The 22,032-nt window shown below is 41.5% G+C and overlaps 1 protein-coding gene across 3 annotated transcripts in view; it reads right to left on the reverse strand.

Annotated features, from left to right (window-relative positions):
- The window catches only part of cep350 (centrosomal protein 350), a 33,001-nt gene extending 12,743 nt beyond the window's left edge, over positions 1-20,258 (reverse strand). For 2 of the 3 annotated variants that reach the window (XM_084921207.1, XM_084921205.1), the window contains exons 1-26: positions 19,903-20,258; positions 17,411-17,499; positions 17,231-17,274; positions 16,994-17,099; positions 16,678-16,843; positions 14,855-15,459; positions 14,631-14,744; positions 14,227-14,355; positions 12,072-12,191; positions 10,337-11,055; positions 10,089-10,207; positions 8,544-9,556; positions 8,246-8,399; positions 7,630-7,799; positions 7,282-7,468; positions 5,478-5,620; positions 5,232-5,395; positions 4,515-4,625; positions 4,218-4,358; positions 3,929-4,068; positions 2,694-2,798; positions 2,357-2,577; positions 1,963-2,180; positions 1,532-1,810; positions 1,273-1,422; positions 904-1,064 (exon numbers count right to left, since the gene is read on the reverse strand). In XM_084921207.1, coding sequence (XP_084777333.1) covers positions 904-1,064; positions 1,273-1,422; positions 1,532-1,810; positions 1,963-2,180; positions 2,357-2,577; positions 2,694-2,798; positions 3,929-4,068; positions 4,218-4,358; positions 4,515-4,625; positions 5,232-5,395; positions 5,478-5,620; positions 7,282-7,468; positions 7,630-7,799; positions 8,246-8,399; positions 8,544-9,556; positions 10,089-10,207; positions 10,337-11,055; positions 12,072-12,191; positions 14,227-14,355; positions 14,631-14,744; positions 14,855-15,459; positions 16,678-16,843; positions 16,994-17,099; positions 17,231-17,274; positions 17,411-17,486 — 5,555 coding nt within the window. In that variant the 5' untranslated portion in view covers positions 17,487-17,499; positions 19,903-20,258. Of the gene's footprint in view, positions 1-903; positions 1,065-1,272; positions 1,423-1,531; positions 1,811-1,962; positions 2,181-2,356; positions 2,578-2,693; positions 2,799-3,928; positions 4,069-4,217; positions 4,359-4,514; positions 4,626-5,231; positions 5,396-5,477; positions 5,621-7,281; positions 7,469-7,629; positions 7,800-8,245; positions 8,400-8,543; positions 9,557-10,088; positions 10,208-10,336; positions 11,056-12,071; positions 12,192-14,226; positions 14,356-14,630; positions 14,745-14,854; positions 15,460-16,677; positions 16,844-16,993; positions 17,100-17,230; positions 17,275-17,410; positions 17,500-17,696; positions 18,023-19,902 lie in introns of those variants that run through there. The other variant, XM_084921206.1, reaches the window with a different exon arrangement.
- Between the last annotated feature and the right edge of the window lie 1,774 nt (positions 20,259-22,032).

Raw genomic sequence — 22,032 nt, forward strand, 5'->3', positions numbered from 1 at the left:
TGTATTACCTGCCTGAAGCCTATAACATTATACAACAAAACCACAGTAAAACCGCTCAGATATTTTTTGTTGTAAGCATTTATTTGAAGAATTGAAGCCCTAAAAATTGCTGAAAAGGGGTAATGGAAGGCTGGTCTGTCACTTATACGCAAATTATAAATCCCAGAACAATTCACACTTGTTTGTACCATCTAGATTTGAGAGGATCTGCAGTCAGCTGACCAAAGCTGGTGACCAAGTTTAAAGCTTTAGGTGACCTACAGCTACTGGCCAGTATGAGAGTCATTGGGTGTAATAAACTTTATGGAATACACGGCATACATATAACTGAATGTTGCAGTGCTAAGGTTAAATGGTACTGTAAATATTTAGGGTGTTTGATTATTGTCTGACGTTCTTTCTTTCAAACATGAGTAGGAGAGCTTTTTACAAAGTAGCTTATATAAATCGAAACTCAAAGATGTACTGAGGGAGTGTGTGGCTGCTCGTCTAAGCTAAAGAGACGAGCACTTTAAAAATCCACAGCACTTTAAAACAGCAAGAGAAGCACGGCGAGCAGCAAGAGAAAGATGCCACACTGTTTCAATTAGTGCTAGATACGGTCTCCCACAGTAAATGTACATCTCTGCTTTGTATCCTGTCAAACTAGAATTAAAAAGAAGACATTTATAAACTACGATACCTTTTCTTTTTAATGAAGCTATGCTATCCAAGAATATAGCACTAATGGAGGGATGTCTTTGCAGCCACATACTAAAAGCAATGCAGATTTTAATCAAAGTAAAACTAAAGTTAAGTTGAAAAATAAATGAATACATGGATTCTTATCATTCAGTGGGAGGCTTGTCAATAAGGAGACAGCCAAGCCCAGTTAATCCATGAAGATTAAATTAAAGTCCTTACTTTTCATCCATGTGAGAGCGCATCTTCTTGAGCTTCTGCATGATGCTGCTAGTCTCACTTCCAGAGACAGAGAGTGAGGGAGAGGGGCTGCGGTTATCATCAGCATGCCTCATATCTGGGGAAGCTGGCTCAGACCCTGGGGTTTCTGACACCGGGGTCTCCTAGAGGGTGATCGACACACGCAGAAAGATTGAGAATTAATAAGGGAAAAAAGAAAAGAAATGAGCACACCAACATGTCTGGTTAAATGTACGCTTTTTTCCTGTGTTTATTCAAGACTACCTGTCACGAACAAAGCATGAACTCAACTGAAATCGCCTTAATTCGCTGGTTCTTCTGCAGGAGCTGATAAATGACTGAGCTACTTACAGGAGGCGCTTCAATCCCAGCACACTTGAGACGTTCCTTCAGCCTGAGTGTTGAGTTTCTCATCCGTTCAATCTCCTCCTGCTGTTTCAGCAACAGCTGCCTTTCCTTCCTCGCAGCTTTGTTGGCCTCCTGAAGTCGCCTGATCTCAGCCTGAGAAAATGAGCACAGTGAGAGAGAACACTGCTTAGTAGCAAAAGTTAACACCACAGCATTCAGTGAAGCTCCCTCAATGTAACTGTGCTTTTGCCATCCACAGTACCTGCTCCTGCTGTAGCTTTAAGAGAAGGCCTCTCTGCTTCTTCCTGATTGGTGGCATTTTGTCATCCTCTCCCTTATCTCTCAGCTTCTTCTTCAGGTGCTCTAGCCAGGCCAGCTCTGTTCTGGTCTTCTCCTTGAGTGCTTTCTGGCGAAGACGCAGCAGAGAGCTCTGGTGCTGCAGTCTTACCTCCTCATCTTTCATGTACTGGCGAACCATGTCCATGGTGAACTGGGAAAAGCTGTCCTGTCCACCAGAGAAGGCTATGTTTGAGTCCTGTGACTGCAGGAGAACGTGAAAATGAGAAGACAGTGAGATTTAAGAAGGAAGAGAAACCATAAGTTCAGTAAGGAACAGGTAACGAACAAGTAAAAAATGATTTCAGTTACATAGCTGCATCAACTGATTGTGCTGGCCAGTGTTTGGACTCTCACCTTAAAAGAATTGTGCAGCCCTGGTCCTGAAACCAATGTGCTGTGATTGGCTCCATCATCCTCTGACTCCTCGTGGTGGCGGGATTTTTTCTCCATGGTTCCCCGGCGATGTGCCTCCGATGGCAGAAGAGAGCGGAAGGAACGCTCTTCTATCTCGTCTTCTGTCATGGACTCGTCAAACTTGAGCGAGTACTCTGTGGCCACTGATGTACTGTCTCCTGAAAGGGCAGAGACCAAAAGAAACTCGGGGTGAAGTTTTGGGGTTTTTTTAGATAAAGATCAAAGGTGGGCATCATGTTTTTATATTTTCCTCTAACAGTGATGATATCAACATCTGACTGTTGACACGGGGAAAAGAAAAAATTTAAATGCATGTCGAGTTTTTAACTTTTACCTTTTTCATCCAGTACAGATGGAATACTGTCACTGCAGATGGAGTCATTTGCTGCTGCTGCTAGAACTTCCTCTTCTATGGAGCTGCTGGCTGCTTCCTGTTTTGGCCTTTTCTCGAGTCCACTATTCCTCCATTTCCCCTCTATGGCCTCTTTTTTCATCTGCTTCTCATGGTTTGATAAGTGATGTGATGGGCTGTGTTGGCTGCTTAAGGCAGATCCACTGAGCGAAGGGAAAAAAGGCATATTGAGTGGGTTTGTTTCAATTCGTATTCCTCAAATATAATGAAAAAAGAAAAACCTGCAGACATGGCACTGCATAAAGAGACTGACTGGTACCTGAGATTCGGTTTCCTGAATGATAATGAGTCAGAATGACTCGCGCTCAGTGAAGACAGCGGCTCCTCTGACCTGGTCCTTCTGTTTGATGGTTCACTCTGAAAGCTGTAAGAGAACAAGATTTTAAATTTAGGCCTTTGAGGTAAAAGGGTTGACAACACTTGGGTTGTTAACCCTAATGCATGTCCAACTAGTTGTTTAATATTATTAGAGATAGGCTTGGCTGTGAATATCTGAACAGTTCAAAGGTGTGTCCAATAGTGAAACCAGTTACGGCTAGCATGTCAAAAGTCTGCCACAGCTTTGCAGAGTCATGCAGATAGATAGAATTTTTATTTCGAACATGCAAATATAACTGAAATAACAAAGAAAACAAAACGTAAAAATCGTCAAGTTTTCATGTATATATCCATGTCTACAGAATGTGTGTGCTCGATGAGGAGTAGGATGAAGTTTAGACTTTTCCTGTTCTACCCCCTTATTTTAAATTTCATTGCTTACAAATCCATCCCCAGAATTCAACATAATTTGATTCATACATGTTTAACTATGTACAAGTCTAACACGTGAACATGCACAAATAAAACCATTTTCATCACGTAAACCAAAACAACAACAAACTACATTTTTACATAAACTAAGCACTTTGTGTTTGACACCCGCTTAATCTCTGAGCTTATTTTATATCTATGTGACAAACACCTTAATGAACACTTAAGCTTGGGGTCCTCTGGACTTGATCTGTAAAATAGATCAAATGGTAAATGGCCTGTATTTGTAAAGCGCTTTACTAGTCCCTAAGGACCCCAAAGCGCTTTACACATCCAGTCATCCACCCATTCACACACACACTCACACACTGGTGATGGCAGCTACAGTGTAGCCACAGCCACCCTGGGGCGCACTGACAGAGGCGAGGCTGCCGGACACTGGCGCCACCGGGCCCTCTGACCACCTCCAGTAGGCAACGGGTGAAGTGTCTTGCCCAAGGACACAACGACCAAGACTGTCCGAGTCGGGGCTCGAACTGGCAACCTTCCGATTACAAGACGAACTGCCAACGATCACCCGCATCAAGGCCAGAACCTCGTGTGATAACACGAGGTGAAGGGTAATCTTCAATTCGTCAAGCGGTTCCCTGCAAAAGCATTTTTGCTTTGCGTGCCCATCGCTGTTACGAAGGATATAAAAATCAGAAACTGACAGGAAAGTGAGTGTGATCGTTTGGAGCGTACCTGTCAGAGTCTACGTTATCCTGTCGATGCTCCATCGAGTAAGTGTCATTTTCTTTTCTTTGCTCCACTGTGGAGGAATCAGTGGCGACAGGAGGGACAACCACAGATCCTGACATCTGCGACCGGACTAGTTCTGTCATCTGATGAAGTAAAACACAATAAGGCGATGACCTCGTCACTCTTAGGCTGGATGTTATGCTTTTTCTCTTCTTCAACAATCAATCAGCTTTTGCTGTACAATTAGGACACAGGCTTTTTCCAGGCAGGGAGGAGGGAACTGATTGCTAACCTCTTTGATGTGTCGGGCAGCATCGGCTGTGTACTGCGCTGCCTCGGCCTGTTGAGTCATCATCTTAGTAGTTGATTCCTGGAGGCCTCCCAAAGTCTTTTTTTGAGATGCTGCCAAGGTTTCCTGCAGTTCTATATGAGCCTGGACAAAACCATATACATACATATACATTACACAGACAGAAAATCAAAGCGCTCATACGTTGGAAATTAAAAGGTTATAAAGCAAACGTTGAATCTATTATCCACAAATACATAAACATTTGGTTGGTTCTTGTGAGCTGATTGTGTGCAGTACCCTGGCCACTCTCTGCCTGTTTTCTTCCAGCTGTAGTTTTGTCTCAAGAGCTTCTCGTTCGGCCTTGATCTTCAGCTCATAGAGCTCACGTTCATGGCGCTGCTGCTTGGCCTGCAGGGTCAAAGTTCACAGAGTAGGTCAATAAAGTGTAATACAGTAAAACAGCAGGTAATATTCTTGTTTTCACCACAGCTGGTGCTGCAACTAATACAACATTTAGAAATAAAAAGAAAACTTAAAGAAAAAGATATTTAAATACTGACCTGTGTTCAAAACATCAAATCATATTTCATGAGCCAGAAAGATTATAGAAACTAAGTAATTTGTAATCCTTTGAAACTTCTGATAGGTAAAGATTAATGCCACAGCTAAAATATATCTCCGGCTCTGTTCCACAGCATGTCTCTATCCTGTCTTCCTTCTCTCACCCCAACAGCAGCAGATGGCCCCGCCCCTCCCTGAGCCTGGTTCTGCTGGAGGTTTCTTCCTGTTAAAAGGGAGTTTTTCCTTCCCGCTGTTGCCAAAGTGCTTGCTCACAGGGTTCATTTGATTGTTGTTGTTGTTTTTTTTCTGTATGTATTATTGTAGGGTCTACCTTACAATTGAAAGCACCTTGAGGCGACTGTTGTTGTGATTCGGTGCTGTATAAATAAATTTGAATTGATCTGAATATATATCATCACATTAGTATTTCATAGGAAACATCTCCTGCTTTACCTTGAGCATTTGGGCCAACGATGCACTCTCCTGCTGTGCCATGGACACACCCATTAACCTTTCCACATCCCCCAACTGTCTGAATGACTCCTCAATTGAGTCCAAATAATGGAGTTCTGCTGCCATACGCTGCTGCAGGACACCAGGTGAATACTGTAGTTCACCTGGGAGACAGGAATGAGACGAAGGGAGTTAGACATAAATAAAAATAGATAAAATAAATAACCAAAAGAACTTTATTTTTACCAGTGGACTTGGTCTCTGCTCTACCACCAGGAGCTAAAGTGCCTGTGTTCTGGTTGGACGCATTTCTCAAAAGCTCATTGGGAGATTCTACTGTTGGAGGAGACCGGGGGATTGGAGAACTAGTAGAGGAAACCAATCTGGACCTGCAATAACAACGCGATGAAACATCATCAGTATATGGGGTTTGTCAATGTAATAGTTAGCAACATGTTTTAATACATTATTTGATACAGAGAACAGAAGGAGAAGTGGGAAAAGCAGGCATGTGATATTTCACAAATTGTTGCAAAATTGACATTATGAAACTGGTATTACATGTACAAGATTGTATAAATATTTAAATATGAGTTTCAAATATTTACTAGAGCATGTTTTACAGAAATGGTTGCCTATTCTGAAGAACAGGAGCAGAATGGCAAAATGATAAAGAGCGAGACAGCCCGGGTCCTGCAAAGGTGAGAAAGTGAGAAAGAAAAGGCGCTGCTGTGAGAGGTCAGAGTTATCAATTATGAATAGTTTTTTCCAGAAAGAAGAAGCGTCTAAAAAATAATAATACTTTCTAAATCTGTACAAAAAGAAAAAAGAAAACAAAAAGCAGACAGTGGCACTTTTTTTCTTTGATCAAAATCTGCACAATGACATGAAAGCATCTTGTCAAAAGTCAAAATACTACAGAGGGTGACTTCCCTTAAGAACATTTTTAACAGTTTTTGTCTTACAGAGTTAAAGAAAAAAAAAGAAAAGTGCATTATTAATAATAAAAAGTTTATAATTCTCTCACAAGTTTCTTCCTTTATTGTGGAAGACACACAGACCGTGCAGAATCCCAAGAATCTGCCACCTGGGCTTTGGAGTACCATTAGGGGGCTCAAATATCACTGCTGCACAGTGGGATTAGAAGGAAAAAAAGTCTCTTTCCTTCTCTCTGGGAGCAGGCCCAAGCGGTGGTGAAGCTGAATGACCCGATCAACAACCCTGTGGGCCTCCAAAACAAAATAAGCAGTGTTTTCTGTCTTGGGTTGAACTACAGTGCGGTCCTGTTGCTGGACACTACGCGGCTGCTTAAACCCTCAGGCCCTCAAGAGAACAGCAAACCACAAGACTGCTTAGACTGGCAGCCTCAACTGAGGCTCCTCTAAGTGTAGTTTAGTAATTAGTCATGCTTAAATACATTTACTTTTGGTTAATAAATAACAGTATATGCCAAGTGGAAATTTCAGAGTGGTTGGAACAGCAACAACTGAGGTTGCCTAGTTCAGAAAATATCCAAATTATTCCTGAGTGCACATTTTTAAGAGAAGTTTAGGTTAGTTTGGAAATACTCTGGGAAGCAAACAGCTGGTGTGTGGCTTCCCAGGTTAATGTAAATTTTACTTCATACTTGCCATGCATCCAGGAAAAAAATAAATAATTTAATGTTTTAATTTATGAAGCCGGACTGCATCCAGAAATAAACAAATATATTCATGCTGTGATCCTAAATGAAAAAAAAATATATAAGTACACCTATAACCTACCACATTCAGACAGCAAATAGATACGTCACTGTAAGCCAGAAGAACCCCCACGACACAAAAGCAGTGTGGCATTAAAGCTTACTAAAAACCAGGAAGGAAATACCAGAGACAACTGAACGCGAGGGCAACGTAGATTTGTATGAACAGTACACACCATTCATCCTGCTCTCAAACAGTTCTGTACATACTTCAGTTTGATATCTTAGAAATGATCTTAACAGAAAAATCTGCTGATTAACATATCCGGTGACATATTTGCAGCCCTTATAGCACTGAAATAAGCTTACTGTTGGTGAGAATGGCCTGAAGCTTCCCCTAGTGTGTCATTAGAGTGGACACTCTTGGCCTGGGTGTGGGAAGAGTTTTTGTCCGAGCCTCCCTTTCTGGATTCAGACGATAGTGCTTCCGAGGGTGGAGAGCAAGAGCTCCTCTGCTCCTCTACAAGAGTGGTGTCACTCTGATCTGATACTGTTCCTGCAAAGAGACAAAGCTTTGTTCTGTTGCAACTTATGACTTCAAAGACAGTTTAACTGAAATTCAGCTAATAAGCTTAAATGTATTAATTAAAAAAAAAGTTTACAACCTGGTCATGTCAGAAAATAATCATTACAAAAATTAAAAAACAAAAAACTCACCTCTTTTTCTGGCAGAGTGCCTGGAGAGGGGCGAGGAAGCAGGTGTTGAACCAGAGGAAAGATGCTGTGAGTGATTGGATGACTGAAAGGATGAATGGTGGGAGTGACTGCAATCTGTGCTTTTTTCATAAGGTGACCTCCTCATCAGTTCTTCAAAGTGATTATTCACACTAACAAAGAGTGCAGAAAGAAATCGTGAGCATTGGACTTCTATCAAGAGCATATCTCCATTCTGAGTTCTGTTAACTCAAAATTTACAGAAATACCCCCCCAAAAAAACACAATCAGACACAACACCCCACTTCCTCACACATGACAACAGTAATATGTTGTCTTCTACTATAATACATGGAAATATGGATAACATGACTTCAATAATAAGTATTCTATTTATCAAGTCAAAGCTTTGTGAGGACACACGGACGACCAGTTTTAAATCAGTTTCAGGGTCTTTGATACGACACATACAAAAATAAAGCAAGGAAACAAAAGTGATCCTGAAAGTTGGTCTTTACTCTAAAAAGGAGGACAAATGTTTGTATCTGAGAGGGCTGGAGAAACCATCTGTGTGACATGAATGCCACCCAGTGGTGACTTTGAAGACGTCTTCAGTTACCTGGGGGAATTGGAGCTTCTCTTCATTTGCCCACTGGCTTTGCTGCTATGTGATGATACAAAGTCATCTTCATAGACTGCTGCGTCTCCAGGTCCATTTCCAGAGGCCACAGAATGGGCGGAGGGAGAATTCCTCTCCACATTTCTATCACTCACTAAAGAACAAGTTGGAGACAGAACACACACGACCTTATCTAAACTGACCGCTAGTGTTTTGCATACATTTATATGACCACTATAGTTTTCATATTAAATGCATCATGGGAAGCTATTATATGCATACTCGCACGTGAACTCACCTTTAACGTGGCTGTGATGGTTTTTAGTGAAGATGTTGATTACACTCAGAGGGCTTCCTTTGTTCAGCTCTTCCCAAACTGCTTTGTCCCGGTCCTGCTGTGCAAAGGATAAGCTGAGGCCTGAGCATTTCTCTGCTTCCCGCTGGAACTCCATCAGTCGCTGGTAATCCTTTCTTTGACGTGCACAGTAGTCTGCCGCTTCCAGGCGATCTGCTGGTCTAGGTACATAATTATATCTAGAAGGGTGAGGAGGACTTTGCTCATCCTCAGAAAAACTCCCTTCACTCAGAAGAGGACCCTCACTAATAGATCCACCACTCGAATCATGGAGATCTGTCCTGTTCTCCCCCTCGTCCATAATTTGTTTCCTTTCTGATATTTTATTCATTCTTGATTCCTTCTCCAAGCCATTGACTAGCTTCCCCCTTTCTTGTGTGTAACTGTTAAAGATGGGATCGATTACATCAACAGAAGTCTGTTTACCATTCTTCAACTTCTGCTCCCTGAAGGAATGCAGACTGCCTGCTCCTGGAAGAGCTGTGCCATTGTATGAACTATAATTTGTGGTAGTCAAAATCTTCTGGATCCTCAGAGCCATGTTATCTTTTTCTGTGTCACGTGCTGCCGTTCCTGCCCATCCATCGACAAGAACAGAGGGTCTAGGCACTAAAACGGTATCCATATCCATTGATGTTGCATTACCGTAGTTGATGCCTTCCCCAGCAAGCTTCCGTGCCTCACTTTCTATGCGGTTAGAGAGGGATGCAGCCGTGGCCTTGATGGCTTCGATGCGGGACATTTTGGACCGGGACCTGCCGGAAGGGGCTGTGGCTGGTCGCAGGGTTTTCATGCTGTTACTAGCAGCCACTTCTGCCTCTATTCTTAAGAGCTGAGAGAAGAGACGGTCATCGTCCGAGCCTTGAGCAGTGCTGCTGGGTCCAGTCAAAGGTCTAGCAGGTGGGTACAAACGTTCTTGATGAGGCAAAGGGGCAACTCCAAGATCAAGATCAACCCTGTGACAAAAAAAAACTTTATTTAAAATGTAAGAAGACAAAAGAAGACTAAACATATCTAAGTGCAACACCTTTGGTAAGTAAGGTAAGCAAACGGCAAAACTTCCACAGACAGTAGTTATGGTTTACAATTAGTTTCAAAGAGTCCTCCACTTCATGTTTTTAATGCAGGGAAATGCAGCCATTCCAAACAATCATCCTGTACTTTGGTGGTAAGAGATGTAAAAAACTGATAGCAGGCTATGAGGCTATTTATTTCCAGTCACTTATCGCAGATGTTCTTTATCGTGCACTATTTTTGTTTGTTCCTGTAATAAAACACTCGTGGGTTATGCAATGCTTATAAAACCAAACATCTGGATTTTTTTCAAAAGCCAGATGATTTTCTAGATATCAAACAAAGATCATTTCAAGAAGACAGAGGACTGCGTGTACCGGCAGGCTGTTGTTGTCTATTTGTGTTGAATGTAGTGAGCTTGTTACTTGTGACAGAGGTAAACACAGTTTTGTACTTGTATGAGCATGAAAGTACCTAGTTAATGGAGGTGGTGGATGATCATTCAAAGACCTATCACTGCTTGATGGGCTCTGGGGTGCCTCTAGACGTTTGTTCTCTTTGTCCGACTCTCCCGAGGGCTGGTACATCGGTCTCTGTAAAAGAATACATCAACAACACTTATTTTCGTTTTATTTTTCCACTACATAAGTGATCATGTCTTTGTTTTTGCAGTTTCCATGTTTGTATAAATGACATTACCATGTTTTTGTGACCATACTTACCAGCTGAGTAGAAGGAACTGCAGGGAGTGTCTGCATGGCCCCTTCGCCCAGCTGGGCCTCCTCCATCAGCAGTTTGTTGTAGGTCTCCTGTAGTCGCTTTTGTACAGGGGCCACAGGAGTCTCAGTGGGGATTGCCACAGTTCTAGCAACCTCTCGTTGCTTCCTGTAGAGCTCCTGCAGTCTCTGGTGTCTCCTCTCCGATTCCTCCCTCATCGCCTTCTTCTCGTCCGCCTGACGCCTTTTTCTCTCTTCTTGTTGCCGGGCAATGTACTGGCGTACTGTATCTGCATCATAGTGCCTTTTCTTGTGCTTTGCGACAGTTATGTTGGTAGTTTCTGGACGATGTGTAGTGGGGCTGGCACTGCGACAAACTCTCGATGAGCTGTTTGCTGCCGCAGTAGTTCCCCAAGTAGAGACGGGCGTCCTTGTTCGTGACCCTGAGCCCCCTCTCCTACCACTGCTGCTACCCCGGGACCTTTTTCGGGCCCTCTCGTCCTGCTCAGCTGCTTTGCACTCCAGCTGAAGGTCATCCAGTATTCCCTGGATGTCTGCTGACAACAGGTCTGAGCTTAACCCTCCTGGAACCTTGTCCTGAGGGATAGATGTTGGTGTGAGGTGGCTTTGTGATTGTCCCTGAAGTCCACTGCACGGCCGCTCTGTGCTGTTTGGACGTGATCGTCGCTTTGATTCTGAGCGTAGATCTGAGCGGTGGCGGGAATCTGGTGAATTTTCCAGAAAAGCAGATATATCAGTAATTCATTCACGATGTAAACAATGACGCACACTAAAACAATGTGTGTTGTTAAATGACTTCAACCAAGAAAGACTCCTGTTTAATAAGTGTAATATCAACTTGACCTTCTATGCCAATAAAATGAAATATTTCATGATAAATATCAATAAAAACAGGTTCATCCCAGCTTGAAAAATGAGAGATCCTCCAACATGTGACTACAGCTGATTAAAAAATTCCTAAGCTGAAGCATCAGACATACGCATATGCATAATAAATGAGGCTTAGGGGAAGGCATGCTATGGCAACTCTAATCTGGGCCAAATCAAAGATTCCCATGTCGTATATAATCCAGACTTTTTTTTGTTAACACTCCCCTGCCATCCCCATGGTACATGCTGCATGCACTTGGGTCAGCCTCTGGAAATCAGGTCATGTCTTGTGCATCCAACCAGAAAAGCCAGTCAATTTCTATTCCTTCTGGTCAGAGGTGGCCAGTACAGACACAGCGAGCAAAGACAGAGTGAGGTGTGGCTTTAGGTAAGTGTACTGCAAGTGTGCAGCAGAAGCTATGGACTTTATTTAATGATATTCCTTTGGCAGGCTCTGTTTTCTGCATTGCTGTCAGATGTTCCAGACAAATGAAACTATATGTCTTTGAATTTTCTTATAATATTTTCAAACTACTTTATCACAGATAATAGCATCGACAAATGTCTATGTATTTCAGGAGTTAAAAGGCTTAAAGCGGCATAGTTAACACAGGCAGATTTAAGTCAACTGAAAACAGTAGATTTTTTTTTAATGAGGAGGTGCGAGAGGGTTAAAAATCTGGGGTACAACCTATTTTACACTTCAGTTATTCTACAAGCAACTGAGTAGAGTCACACTGACATGCTGTGGGTGAGTCTTTAATGCTTAATAGACTTCTAATGATCTTTTCTGTCTCTATGCTATTCAATTTAACTTCTTTACTGTTAGGTAAGAGCTTGCTGTTCTCACCTGTTCGGCTCAATAAGTCAGCCGCATGTGGACTGTCCTCCTCTCTGGGCAGCTGAGGAACTGGACCTAGTACCATCTTCACCAGCTTCTGGCCCTCTCGCCATGATGCAGGGCTGATCGCTGCAAAGTAACAAAGTTCACACGTGAGACTGTGTGCTGCTGAAGAGCAACTGAGTATAGTTGCTCTTGGCCTCATGAAACATAAGCATCTATATATCCACCACCAGAATAGACACACAGCTAAGAGAATGAAAGACCAGCAGCAATCTGACTTTCCTTTAGTGGGATTTAAATGATTATTCAATCAAATACTATTACAATAAAAAAATAAATTTAAAAAATGTAGGCAGTTGCTCTAAGTCTATTTTTCAAATCACTTAAGTTGCTGTGTGGAAGAGTCGATGCACCAAAGGAACAATGAGTGCAGAATACTGATTTTGCAGTACAACCAAATCCCAAAATGGATATTGTCCTCCTTGGCTTTAGTGACACAGCAGGTACAACACTCTCAGCACAAAAGCAATGTCCCTCTATCTGAAATCTCTAGAGCACCCTCCACTCTGAATTCTCGTGAAGAGCAGTTCCCAGTAATGAAGCTGCACTTCTGCTCACCCAGCAGCTGTTTGTGCAGGGTGAAAGAGCACACTGAACCTGGCCACAGATCTAAGAGGGCTATTTATAGAGTCGTGAAGGAAAGAGAAGAAACCACGAGACCAAAGCGAGCTAGAACACAAGATAAAGATCTTTTACGGCTTTTAGGGTAGCTTGACTCTGTTTTTTTTTTTTTTTAAACATCGTTTTCATTTTTGCCGTGGAAAAAAGAGGAACTACATGAAACAGGATGCCAGTCAGAGTCAAAAAGCTGAAGTTGGTGTCTTAACCTTTAGTAAGCTAATTCGGCACCAATAGCTGACAAATCAAAGGGCCTATACCTCAAAGCAAGGTTGGTGGGTTATCCATACCATAATGTAGAACACTTAATGAGGATAGATTAAGCTCAAACGGTGACCAATCAGATCTCTTAAAACAAGAAATCACACAAAAACCAAACATGTACACAGGAGTCTATTATAAAGAGAGACATAATGAACAGCAGACACACAGGTATGTGACAGCTGAGACAAACTTGTCCGTCCCACCCTTTCAGTTTCGCGCTGACGAAAGAAAACTTCCTTCCAAACCAGTTCTCTGAAAATGTTGCTGCCTTTACATTCTTGATTCATTACAGCAGCCGAGAATAAGATTTTACCATGATAACTGTAAATTAAAAAAACAAAAACAAAGTGGCACATCCTTTGTCACTACAAAAATAATCATTTAGCACTCTTTGAGTAGTAACAGGACACTTTGGTCAGGCAGACCTTCACATTACATTCTAATTATTGAAGATGGATAACAATCAGACACATTAAATATGTACTTTTGATGGCAACTTGTTGAAGGGGTGAAGCTCTGCTATGATCAGGTTTCACCAGTGTGTGTGGGCACAATTCTACTATGCTGGTGTCTGTACGCTACTAGCTGGCCACAAACTGCATGTCACACATGCTGGACATTTCTTGAGAGGTTCGAGTCTTAACACTGCACCAGTAGCCAGCAATACACACACACACACACACACACACACACACACACACACACACACACACACACACACACACACACACACCTGTTAGAGACAACTACAAAGATCAAAAGAACACTACAATACTAAAGCACGAACACTTGCAGGATGTTTGGGCAGGCTGCTTGCATGTAAACAACACCAATTAAAAAAAACACGTAACATTACTCTGATTGTGTACATGCTAGCCAAAAGTTTAATATTTGAAAGCATCTAAATCACTACTCAACTGAAACTCAAGTGTGCTGGGTAAAGCAACAACAAGAACATCTATGAATACATATACAAGGGAATAAAGGTACATAAGAAACACTGTATATACTTAGAGTGCAGACAGGAAATGAGCAAAGCTAGGGGAGAAGAAAGTACCACAGAGATGGTTCAACATTTGAGGCTCTTGGTTGGCAGCAAGTTCACTGACCCGTGACAAAATCCTGCCAGACTGTTCCACTTGCTTGGCTTTCCCACTGTCACTAATTAAAAATAGATCAGGGGGTGGGTTTACCCACACATAAAAGAGGATGATTGTACCTGGTTTTGGATTTAGGTCAGAGGCAGGGGCAGCTCTGTGGACCTTCCTAATGGTTTTGGGAGGCCTCCTCTCTTTGGACCTGTCTGCTCTCTGTTCCCTCTGCTGTTGGTGCCTGTGTCTGGTGCTCTCTGAATACATAAAACACATACAGAGTATAAGCTATAAAGCCAAACAGACGGGGACAATTCTAACATTTCAACATCTGGGATATTGTAAATCAAAGGCTGTGCATAAATCTAGATTTATTGAAAACAGTAGTTAATTTAAATGTTTTTGGATTCTGCATAAATCTAGATTTATGCAGAATCCAAAAACATTTAAATTAACTACTGTTTTCAATAAATCTGTTGTGTTTCAAAGCTCAGATAAAAACATCATGACATGAAGAGTGTTTTGTGTTTACCAGCAAACTGCTTTGACAGGTCTCTGTAAAGTTCTCTGCTGAGGTTATGGAAGTCCTCTTCCTTCCAAACTTTCCCATCAGGAGTCCGGATCTTTGTCTCTGTACTGTTGAAACCTGTGAATAAAATGATGGTTTAAATAAAACACAGCATCATGTTCCCTGCCATACAACTCAAATCTGTCAGAAAGGTTGAACATGATGAACCAATCCTACAGTGGAGATACCTTTGTATATGGGAGCAGGTGGTGCAGCTGCTACTTTGCGTATTTTGGCTGTCGGCTTGTTGCTTGTACCAGCATCATTAGTCTCAACAAATGTGGCTAAAGGCTGTTCCAGAGTCCCCATCAGCTTCTCCCTCTCTGCAGCCTCCTCCAGATGTTGTCTCTGCCTTCGAATACGCTCTTTGAGTTTCTCCAGCTTGTTGTCGGGTTGATGTCGTCTTAGGTTTTCCAACCGCTGGGAAGCTGAACCAGGGCTGGTGGATGGCGTGCTGTCCTCTTGTCGGAAAGAGCCTGGGGTGGAAGCAATACATGGGCTTGACTGTTGGCTATCCATGCCAACTTGTGCTTTGGGGCTGCTTTCCTTAGTCCTTATGTTATCCAGGGCTGGCTGGTCATTGAGGTAGCGCACCTCAGTGCTCTCCCGACCTGAGGAGCGTGTGCTGTCTAGGTCCTTGTCAGCCTCCTTGTCTATGGTGTGTTTCTGGTAGACCAGCTGGCTGGGCAGAGAATCTGAGCGGGGAGGAGAGGATGGGTACAAAGACGCTGGCACCAACTTCTGACTGTAGGCCTCTGGCTGAGAGGAAGGATGTGGTGGTGGGGTGGCCTCTCTGGACACAAATCAGATTACATGGGATCAAGAAGAGGATCAAGATTTACTTTTAATTCATTGCTCACTGAATTTACAGAAGAACATACTTACTGGCGACCATGGGTTATAGAAGGCTGGAAAAATGGACTCTACCAAAATGTTTAATGATGAAAAAGTGAAAACCTTTGACAACACTAAAATAATGATTTGGATATATTAATTTTTAGTAATAAATTTTAACACTACCCGCAGTGTACAATGAGATCGTATGTGATGCTTTCTACGTATCATGGACCATTAAGTACATAGCAAAAAAACCCAAGTCTGATCCATCTCCTTCCACTTCCCATACAATATTGATACCTACCAGTCAGTGTTAATACTTAATGAGTTAATGAATTAATCATCATAGATGTTGAAGGACCAGCATCAGGCTTGACTTAGTCAATGCTTTCCTAACACTGTAAAATAAAATGTAAAAGATATTTACATCCAGTAAATACATTTACTGGATGTAAATAAAGACACTGCTCTGACCTCAGCTCAGTGTTAGAGTAACATCAGACTGCATACTGCTAATTTCTCCTTTTTCTGCTTGCACTGAGAGTACATATGTACACCACACACGTACACGCCATACACACACACGCACGCACAAACACAGCATTTCGAGTCAGGCTGACAAAGTGAACATTAACTGAGTTGACGACAGGTTATGTGACCGTAAGTGCAACAGAAGATTCCCAGTAACAGTTACATTGTACATAAACAGAAAAGGTGAGTAGGAAAACATCTTCGTGGGAAGTGTTAAGTCACCTGACCCCACTCTGCAGTGACGTAGAAAATTATTGCAAACATACAAAGAAAAAGCTGCTCGTCCCGCAGTTCAGTCTTTGCTGTTAGCATCTTCTATTCTATGCTGTTTCTCACACTAGTAGCATATGAGTAACTTATGTACTGTATAGTAAACGCGCGCACACACACACACACACACACACACACACACACACACACACACACACACACACACACACACACAGTGGCACAAAGCATTAACTAGATACCATGTGCATCTCACAATATGTCATAACTCCTCAACCATTTTGGGCTAGAGAGAAAATTCAAATGGTTCCAGAAAGATGAGAATTATGTTAGAATTTTATAGCCAAAAGCAGCCAGGCGGCTTTGTAAAGGGTAATCGATGTTTCATGAATGCATTTTAGTTCATTATTAGTACCTGTATGAGGCCAGCGGTTCCCTGAATTCCACGCTGTTGTTTCTTCTGACATTTCTGTCCTGGGTGGTATTTCTCAAGGGGCTACGTGAGCTGCTCTTTTCTGGGCTCTGCTGACTTCGACCTCTGGGCTTTGAAGACCCTCTGATGTCATCAACTTGTCGTCCATCTATCATAGAGAGCAATCTTATTAAAAATCATTACAGAACTCACAAGTGACCTTGTATTCAGACTGTAGTATACCAAAATAAAAAAGGAAAACCCAATTAGCCATACTACAATTTACAAAGAACAAGTTTTATATCTTAGAATAACCCACCTCTGTGGTGGGCCCTAGAGGATTTCTTCTTGTTAGAGTCAATGACAGAGTCCAGGATAACTCCTGTTCCTGGAGCTGCTTGTATACGATTTTCTATGTGCCGCAACTACAAAGAGGAAATACCACTGTCAGACTGTGCACTGCAAATTCAATTCTGCTTCTACAAAAAAGACAGTGGTTTAGGAAGAGCTTACAAAAAGCACAGTTTCAACAGAAAACCATTTCAGTTGTACTTACAGCAACTTTGGACTGAGCCAAACTTTTCCATGCAGCTGTCAGCTCTGTTAAAGTGTAACAGTGAAGATAAAATGTAAATTCCAAAACCCATATCACCCATTTAGGTTACAAAAAGTCAAATTAATTCGTATTTCAAAAAAACAAAAACACCAAAATTAAAAAGGAAATTCTTCTACACACCTGTGCCAACATTATGATCAGAAAGGTGCTGAGCAGAACTTTTAAGAGATGCCTCAGTCCTCCTGCTGCTCCTCATCTCTCCCACTCACCTGCAGTTAAACAAATTACCAAATATATTACTGAAAGAACCAAAAAAAGGGACAAACTGTAAGTGAGATCCACACAAAAACCAATCCAAAAATGTTAACCGAAACCAAAACAAGGAACAAAGTACTAAAAACAACACTGAAGCAAGTCAGTGACAGACAAATAATAATTTAAAAACATGAAGCACTACAGTTCGTACCCAACATATTAACAAGTTAAAATGCAAAGTAGTCATGGCTCGGCAGAGGTATGCAATTTGTCACACAACAACAGCATAACTCTGCTACCCTGCCATTTAAAACAGGTTCTACAGCCTCACATTCCTAAAACGTAAGCACAACTCAGATATGTGATGTTTACTCAAAACACCTGTAATGCTAGTCACATGTCTGCTTTAATGGTAGGCACTGCATATATCAAGTCTGTTAGCTGTTTTGTCCTGAGTAGGAAAAAGTCTTCCTCTACAGCAGGGGTGTCAAACTCAAATACACAGTGGGCCAAAATTTAAAACTGGAACAAAGTCGCGGGCTAACATTAATATTTATTGAAAAAAAAAAAAAAATCTTCCTTCAGATATAAGAATGAATCTTTTCTTATGGACTCAAACAAGTTTTGCTGAAAAACTGAATCTGAAACAAGCAAAGTTTAACACTAAACAATATATATATTAGCTGTATAATACCAGTAGGCCAGCTCTAATAGTAATTTGGTATGGCTTCGCGGGCCAGAGTTTGACACCTATGCTCTACAGCATTAATGGTTGCCAATGTATTCAGATAATTACAGCACAGATCTGTGAGAGTCAAGTCTAGTCAGTGAGACACTTAAGGGTGTTTTGCACTAACATTTAACACTTGTTGAGTCATGAGGAATTCTTGAGAAGTCATGCCTTTGCCTCATAACAATCACGTGACACAGCCCTGGGGCGAGATAGGAAAAAAAGAAGAAGAAAACTAAATCCACTCTTCTTCAGTGGCCCTCCCTGTTCTGTTATCAGAGCCATAAACAAATTACTGATAGGATACACTCGACTCTACAAACTTATTAAAAGACTGTTTTCTACCACAGACCGCTGTATTTGCTGCTGTGCGAATCCAAAACGCCACACAAAGAGCAGCTAAACTCTGAAACATTTAACTTTTTGTAAAGTTAGTAAATTCACAAGGAAATGTCGTTTTGCTGGGCTGTCACATTCACTACGGAAATATGCTGACGTTGGCTGAGTTTAGAAAAACTGCACACCCCAGCATTTGTGAAACACTCTTTTTCTTTTACAAGTTTAACCCAAATAACAGGGGCCTTACAACCAAAGTGAACTTATTCTGCCGATTACCTTAAATGTAAAACCCAGAGAGTTTAAAATATTACTGTATACCGGAATGATCCTGTATTCCTGTATAAGGGAACACACTGCTTTTAGACATTTGGGACTTCTAAAGTGAGAATTCTCTGTGAGAATTTAATGACAAAAACACTTTCACCGATAGAGTGGAGGTGTTTCCACCACTAAAAATCCAAGATGGCGCATAACTTCTTCTCGTTAACCGATTGACGCGGCTTTCAGCAGCAGCGGCTCGGCGCTGCCGCACACGGGAAGAAACTGTATTACAAAAACACTAACACCGACTTGACTGCTGCAATGCAGCTTCACACCACACGTGTCACTAGTGTGCAAAAGGTTACTTAACAGCACCTCAGTCGTTCAGCAAGGAGGAAATAATTGGCCATCTTCGACTTTACATGAGCTGTATTGACTTAAGCGTAAATCATCAGGACTCGATCTAAGTTGTGTTTTTGGTTTCTTTAGAGCCACCTGGAGTTGCATTTATGCTGCCGAATACGGCGCCGATAAGTTTACCTTACCTTCAAATAAAAATATCATCTAGTTGTAAAACGCCGAGTGCCCAAAATAGACGAATTCTGACTGAGCGCATCCTGAGATATCCAAACGCTATCTGTAGTCAGTATTAACAGCACCACTATTATTATCGATTCTGTTAAACAATAACTATGCGAAACAGGAAGTGATAGTAATGTTAAAAACCTTTAAACTGTTCTGTCAAAGAATATAGCTAACAGTATCCAGGAATTATTCGCTCAAGCAACGGGGCAACAAAACTAATCTTATATCTCGTACTGGGTGTTAACTTAGAACCCAGGGTATTACGGATTTTTCATAATTATTGTTTTTCATAATAACTACATTAAGTTGTCCGATATACTCTGCGTGCGCTCAAAAATCACGTTTGTAACTCCGTCTGACTTAAAGATGAGGTACCGCGTAATATCTTCGGTCCAGTGAATAGTCGGAGCCCCAACTCGAAAGAGTGAATAATAACGCTAGCTAACTAGAAAATCATGATTGTACTTGGCTATTCCAGTTTTAGGAAAGTAAGAATATGTACCTTCAGTGAAACGATCCGGTGCGTCTAGATGTCCGCATTTATGTCGATATCCTCATGATAAGAAAATCCAAAGTTCTCCGGGCGACTTCTTCAGTTTCGTTCAGCTGTATGTTTGCTAACGTTAGCATCAGCTAACGATGTGGAAAACCAGTGTCAGTTAGCAGTTTTGCCAACTAAGCCAGCAACTTTTTTCTACATTCACCCATCGCCTCAGAGTTAGTCCAGAGAACAACGTCTCCCGTGTTTCGCTGTGAGATTCCTTCAAAGAAATGTCGCCACCCGCCTCCGAGGTCGCCTTTCCCGGGTTACTATGATGATGTTTCTCAACAGTGAAACTGGAGTATCCAGGACGTGTAGGTAACTGAGACACCGAAATCTCGCGAGAATTCAAACACGAGAAACACCGGTAAAAGCCCACCTCCGCTCCCATGGCAGCAGTAATAATAATAATTATAATAATAATGATTAGAAACATACCTGATATACTTGAAGTGTCTGAAACTTAATTTAATGAACCAGTTGGATTATATTAAATCATAAAGTCTAAAAAGCAGCTGTACAAAAAACCCAGATTATTTCACAGAATAACGAAGAAAAACTGAAATCTGAAATGTATTTTCTAAAAATGCTTTAAAAAAATGAAATAAAAACATATCTGAGAATCGAAGGGCATTAAAACCAGAAAAGACTTCTTAACTCAAGTTATTTTTGCCTATGTGAAGCTGGACGACACTGCGTCAAGAGTTCAATGAACTTCACCAACATATCAAAGAAAACATTTTTTTTTTTTTACTTGTTCCAGAATTATGTGGTCAAAATGAACAGCTGGAGAGAATGGAGACAGACTGTGGGAGGCAGCTGAGGCTAAATGTGTGTGTACAGATCAGACAGACTGCACACACAATAAAAGGGCCAGCGACTGTTTCAGGTACACAGCTCTACATGAAGTATCCAAAGGTGTACTCAAAATGGTAAAATGTGTACCTAATAATTTAATCACAGTCAAAGCATGCTGGCAACACATTTCGAAGGTATATGTGTGTATTTTCTTTATTTCTGCTTTTAATGTGTACATTACATCAACACGCCAAATAAAGTTTTTATTTATTTATTTATTCAGATTACATTTAAAATAGCTATTTGTTGAAACGCAGTAAAATATTGTGCATTACTGTAGCAGGATGGGCAGAAATCTTTACAGTGAAGTCGGGTTAACCACTTTTTACTCATTGCCAGACAAAATAAGAGAAAAAGTCTTTGAAAGTTTTTGTAATTTGTAACAAATTTCCCACGCGTGGGACTAATAAAGGTTGTCTTATCTTATCTTATCTTATCTTACGTCGGATTACATCCTGCGAAACTAACCTCAAGCACTCAGTTTTATTGTGTTGATTCGCCTGTTTGCACAAGTGTGACAATAGATGTATTGAAAAGACCAGGTACTCTCTGAGGCTTCAATCTTGGCATATAGGCTACACCCATGAATATTTCAAAGCTTCCTGAACAGCTAGTCAAGCCGCACAGCACGGCAAGAAGGATAACGCTCAACATATGTGCGATTACTGCCCCCTTGCGGCTCGATTGTGTATTGCACACAGATATAAACTGCTGGTTGCATGGCGTCACCGTGAATGCTCCACTTATTCAAGAAGTTACCTCAGCCCACTTACCTTACGTTCAGCTCATTTAATTCACTTTCCCCCCCTCGATTGATTTTTATTGTAGGCCACTCAGACTTGGCGATTGGTCTCTATGACAACAAATGAAGTGCGCAGAGAAAACTGGACAGAATAGTTTGATGATCTGTTCCCAGTGTTAACAGGTGAGTCATAAATATAAAAAACTGTGCAGCAGAGATTGCCATGAAGGTAGAGATTCAGGTTTCCAGGTTATGGCTGCTCGTTAGACAAAACAGAAAGCAACAAGTAAGTAGCCGTGCTTAATAACAGATTACGAGCACATTTTCTTATTGAAGTAAACAAATTGTCTAAAGGCTTTAATTAACATATGGAATATTTAGTATTTTCAGTAAAGATTTGCAGCTGGGAGCTGCTCCATTTCCCCGGATACCCTCTCGGCAAATAACCTGACACAGTCTCTCTCTCTTTCTCTCTCTCTCTCCCTCTCTCT

Source organism: Perissodus microlepis, chromosome 23 (assembly GCF_051167445.1).
Source record: "Perissodus microlepis isolate ML-2025 ecotype Zambia chromosome 23, ASM5116744v1, whole genome shotgun sequence".
NCBI lineage: Eukaryota > Metazoa > Chordata > Actinopteri > Cichliformes > Cichlidae > Perissodus > Perissodus microlepis.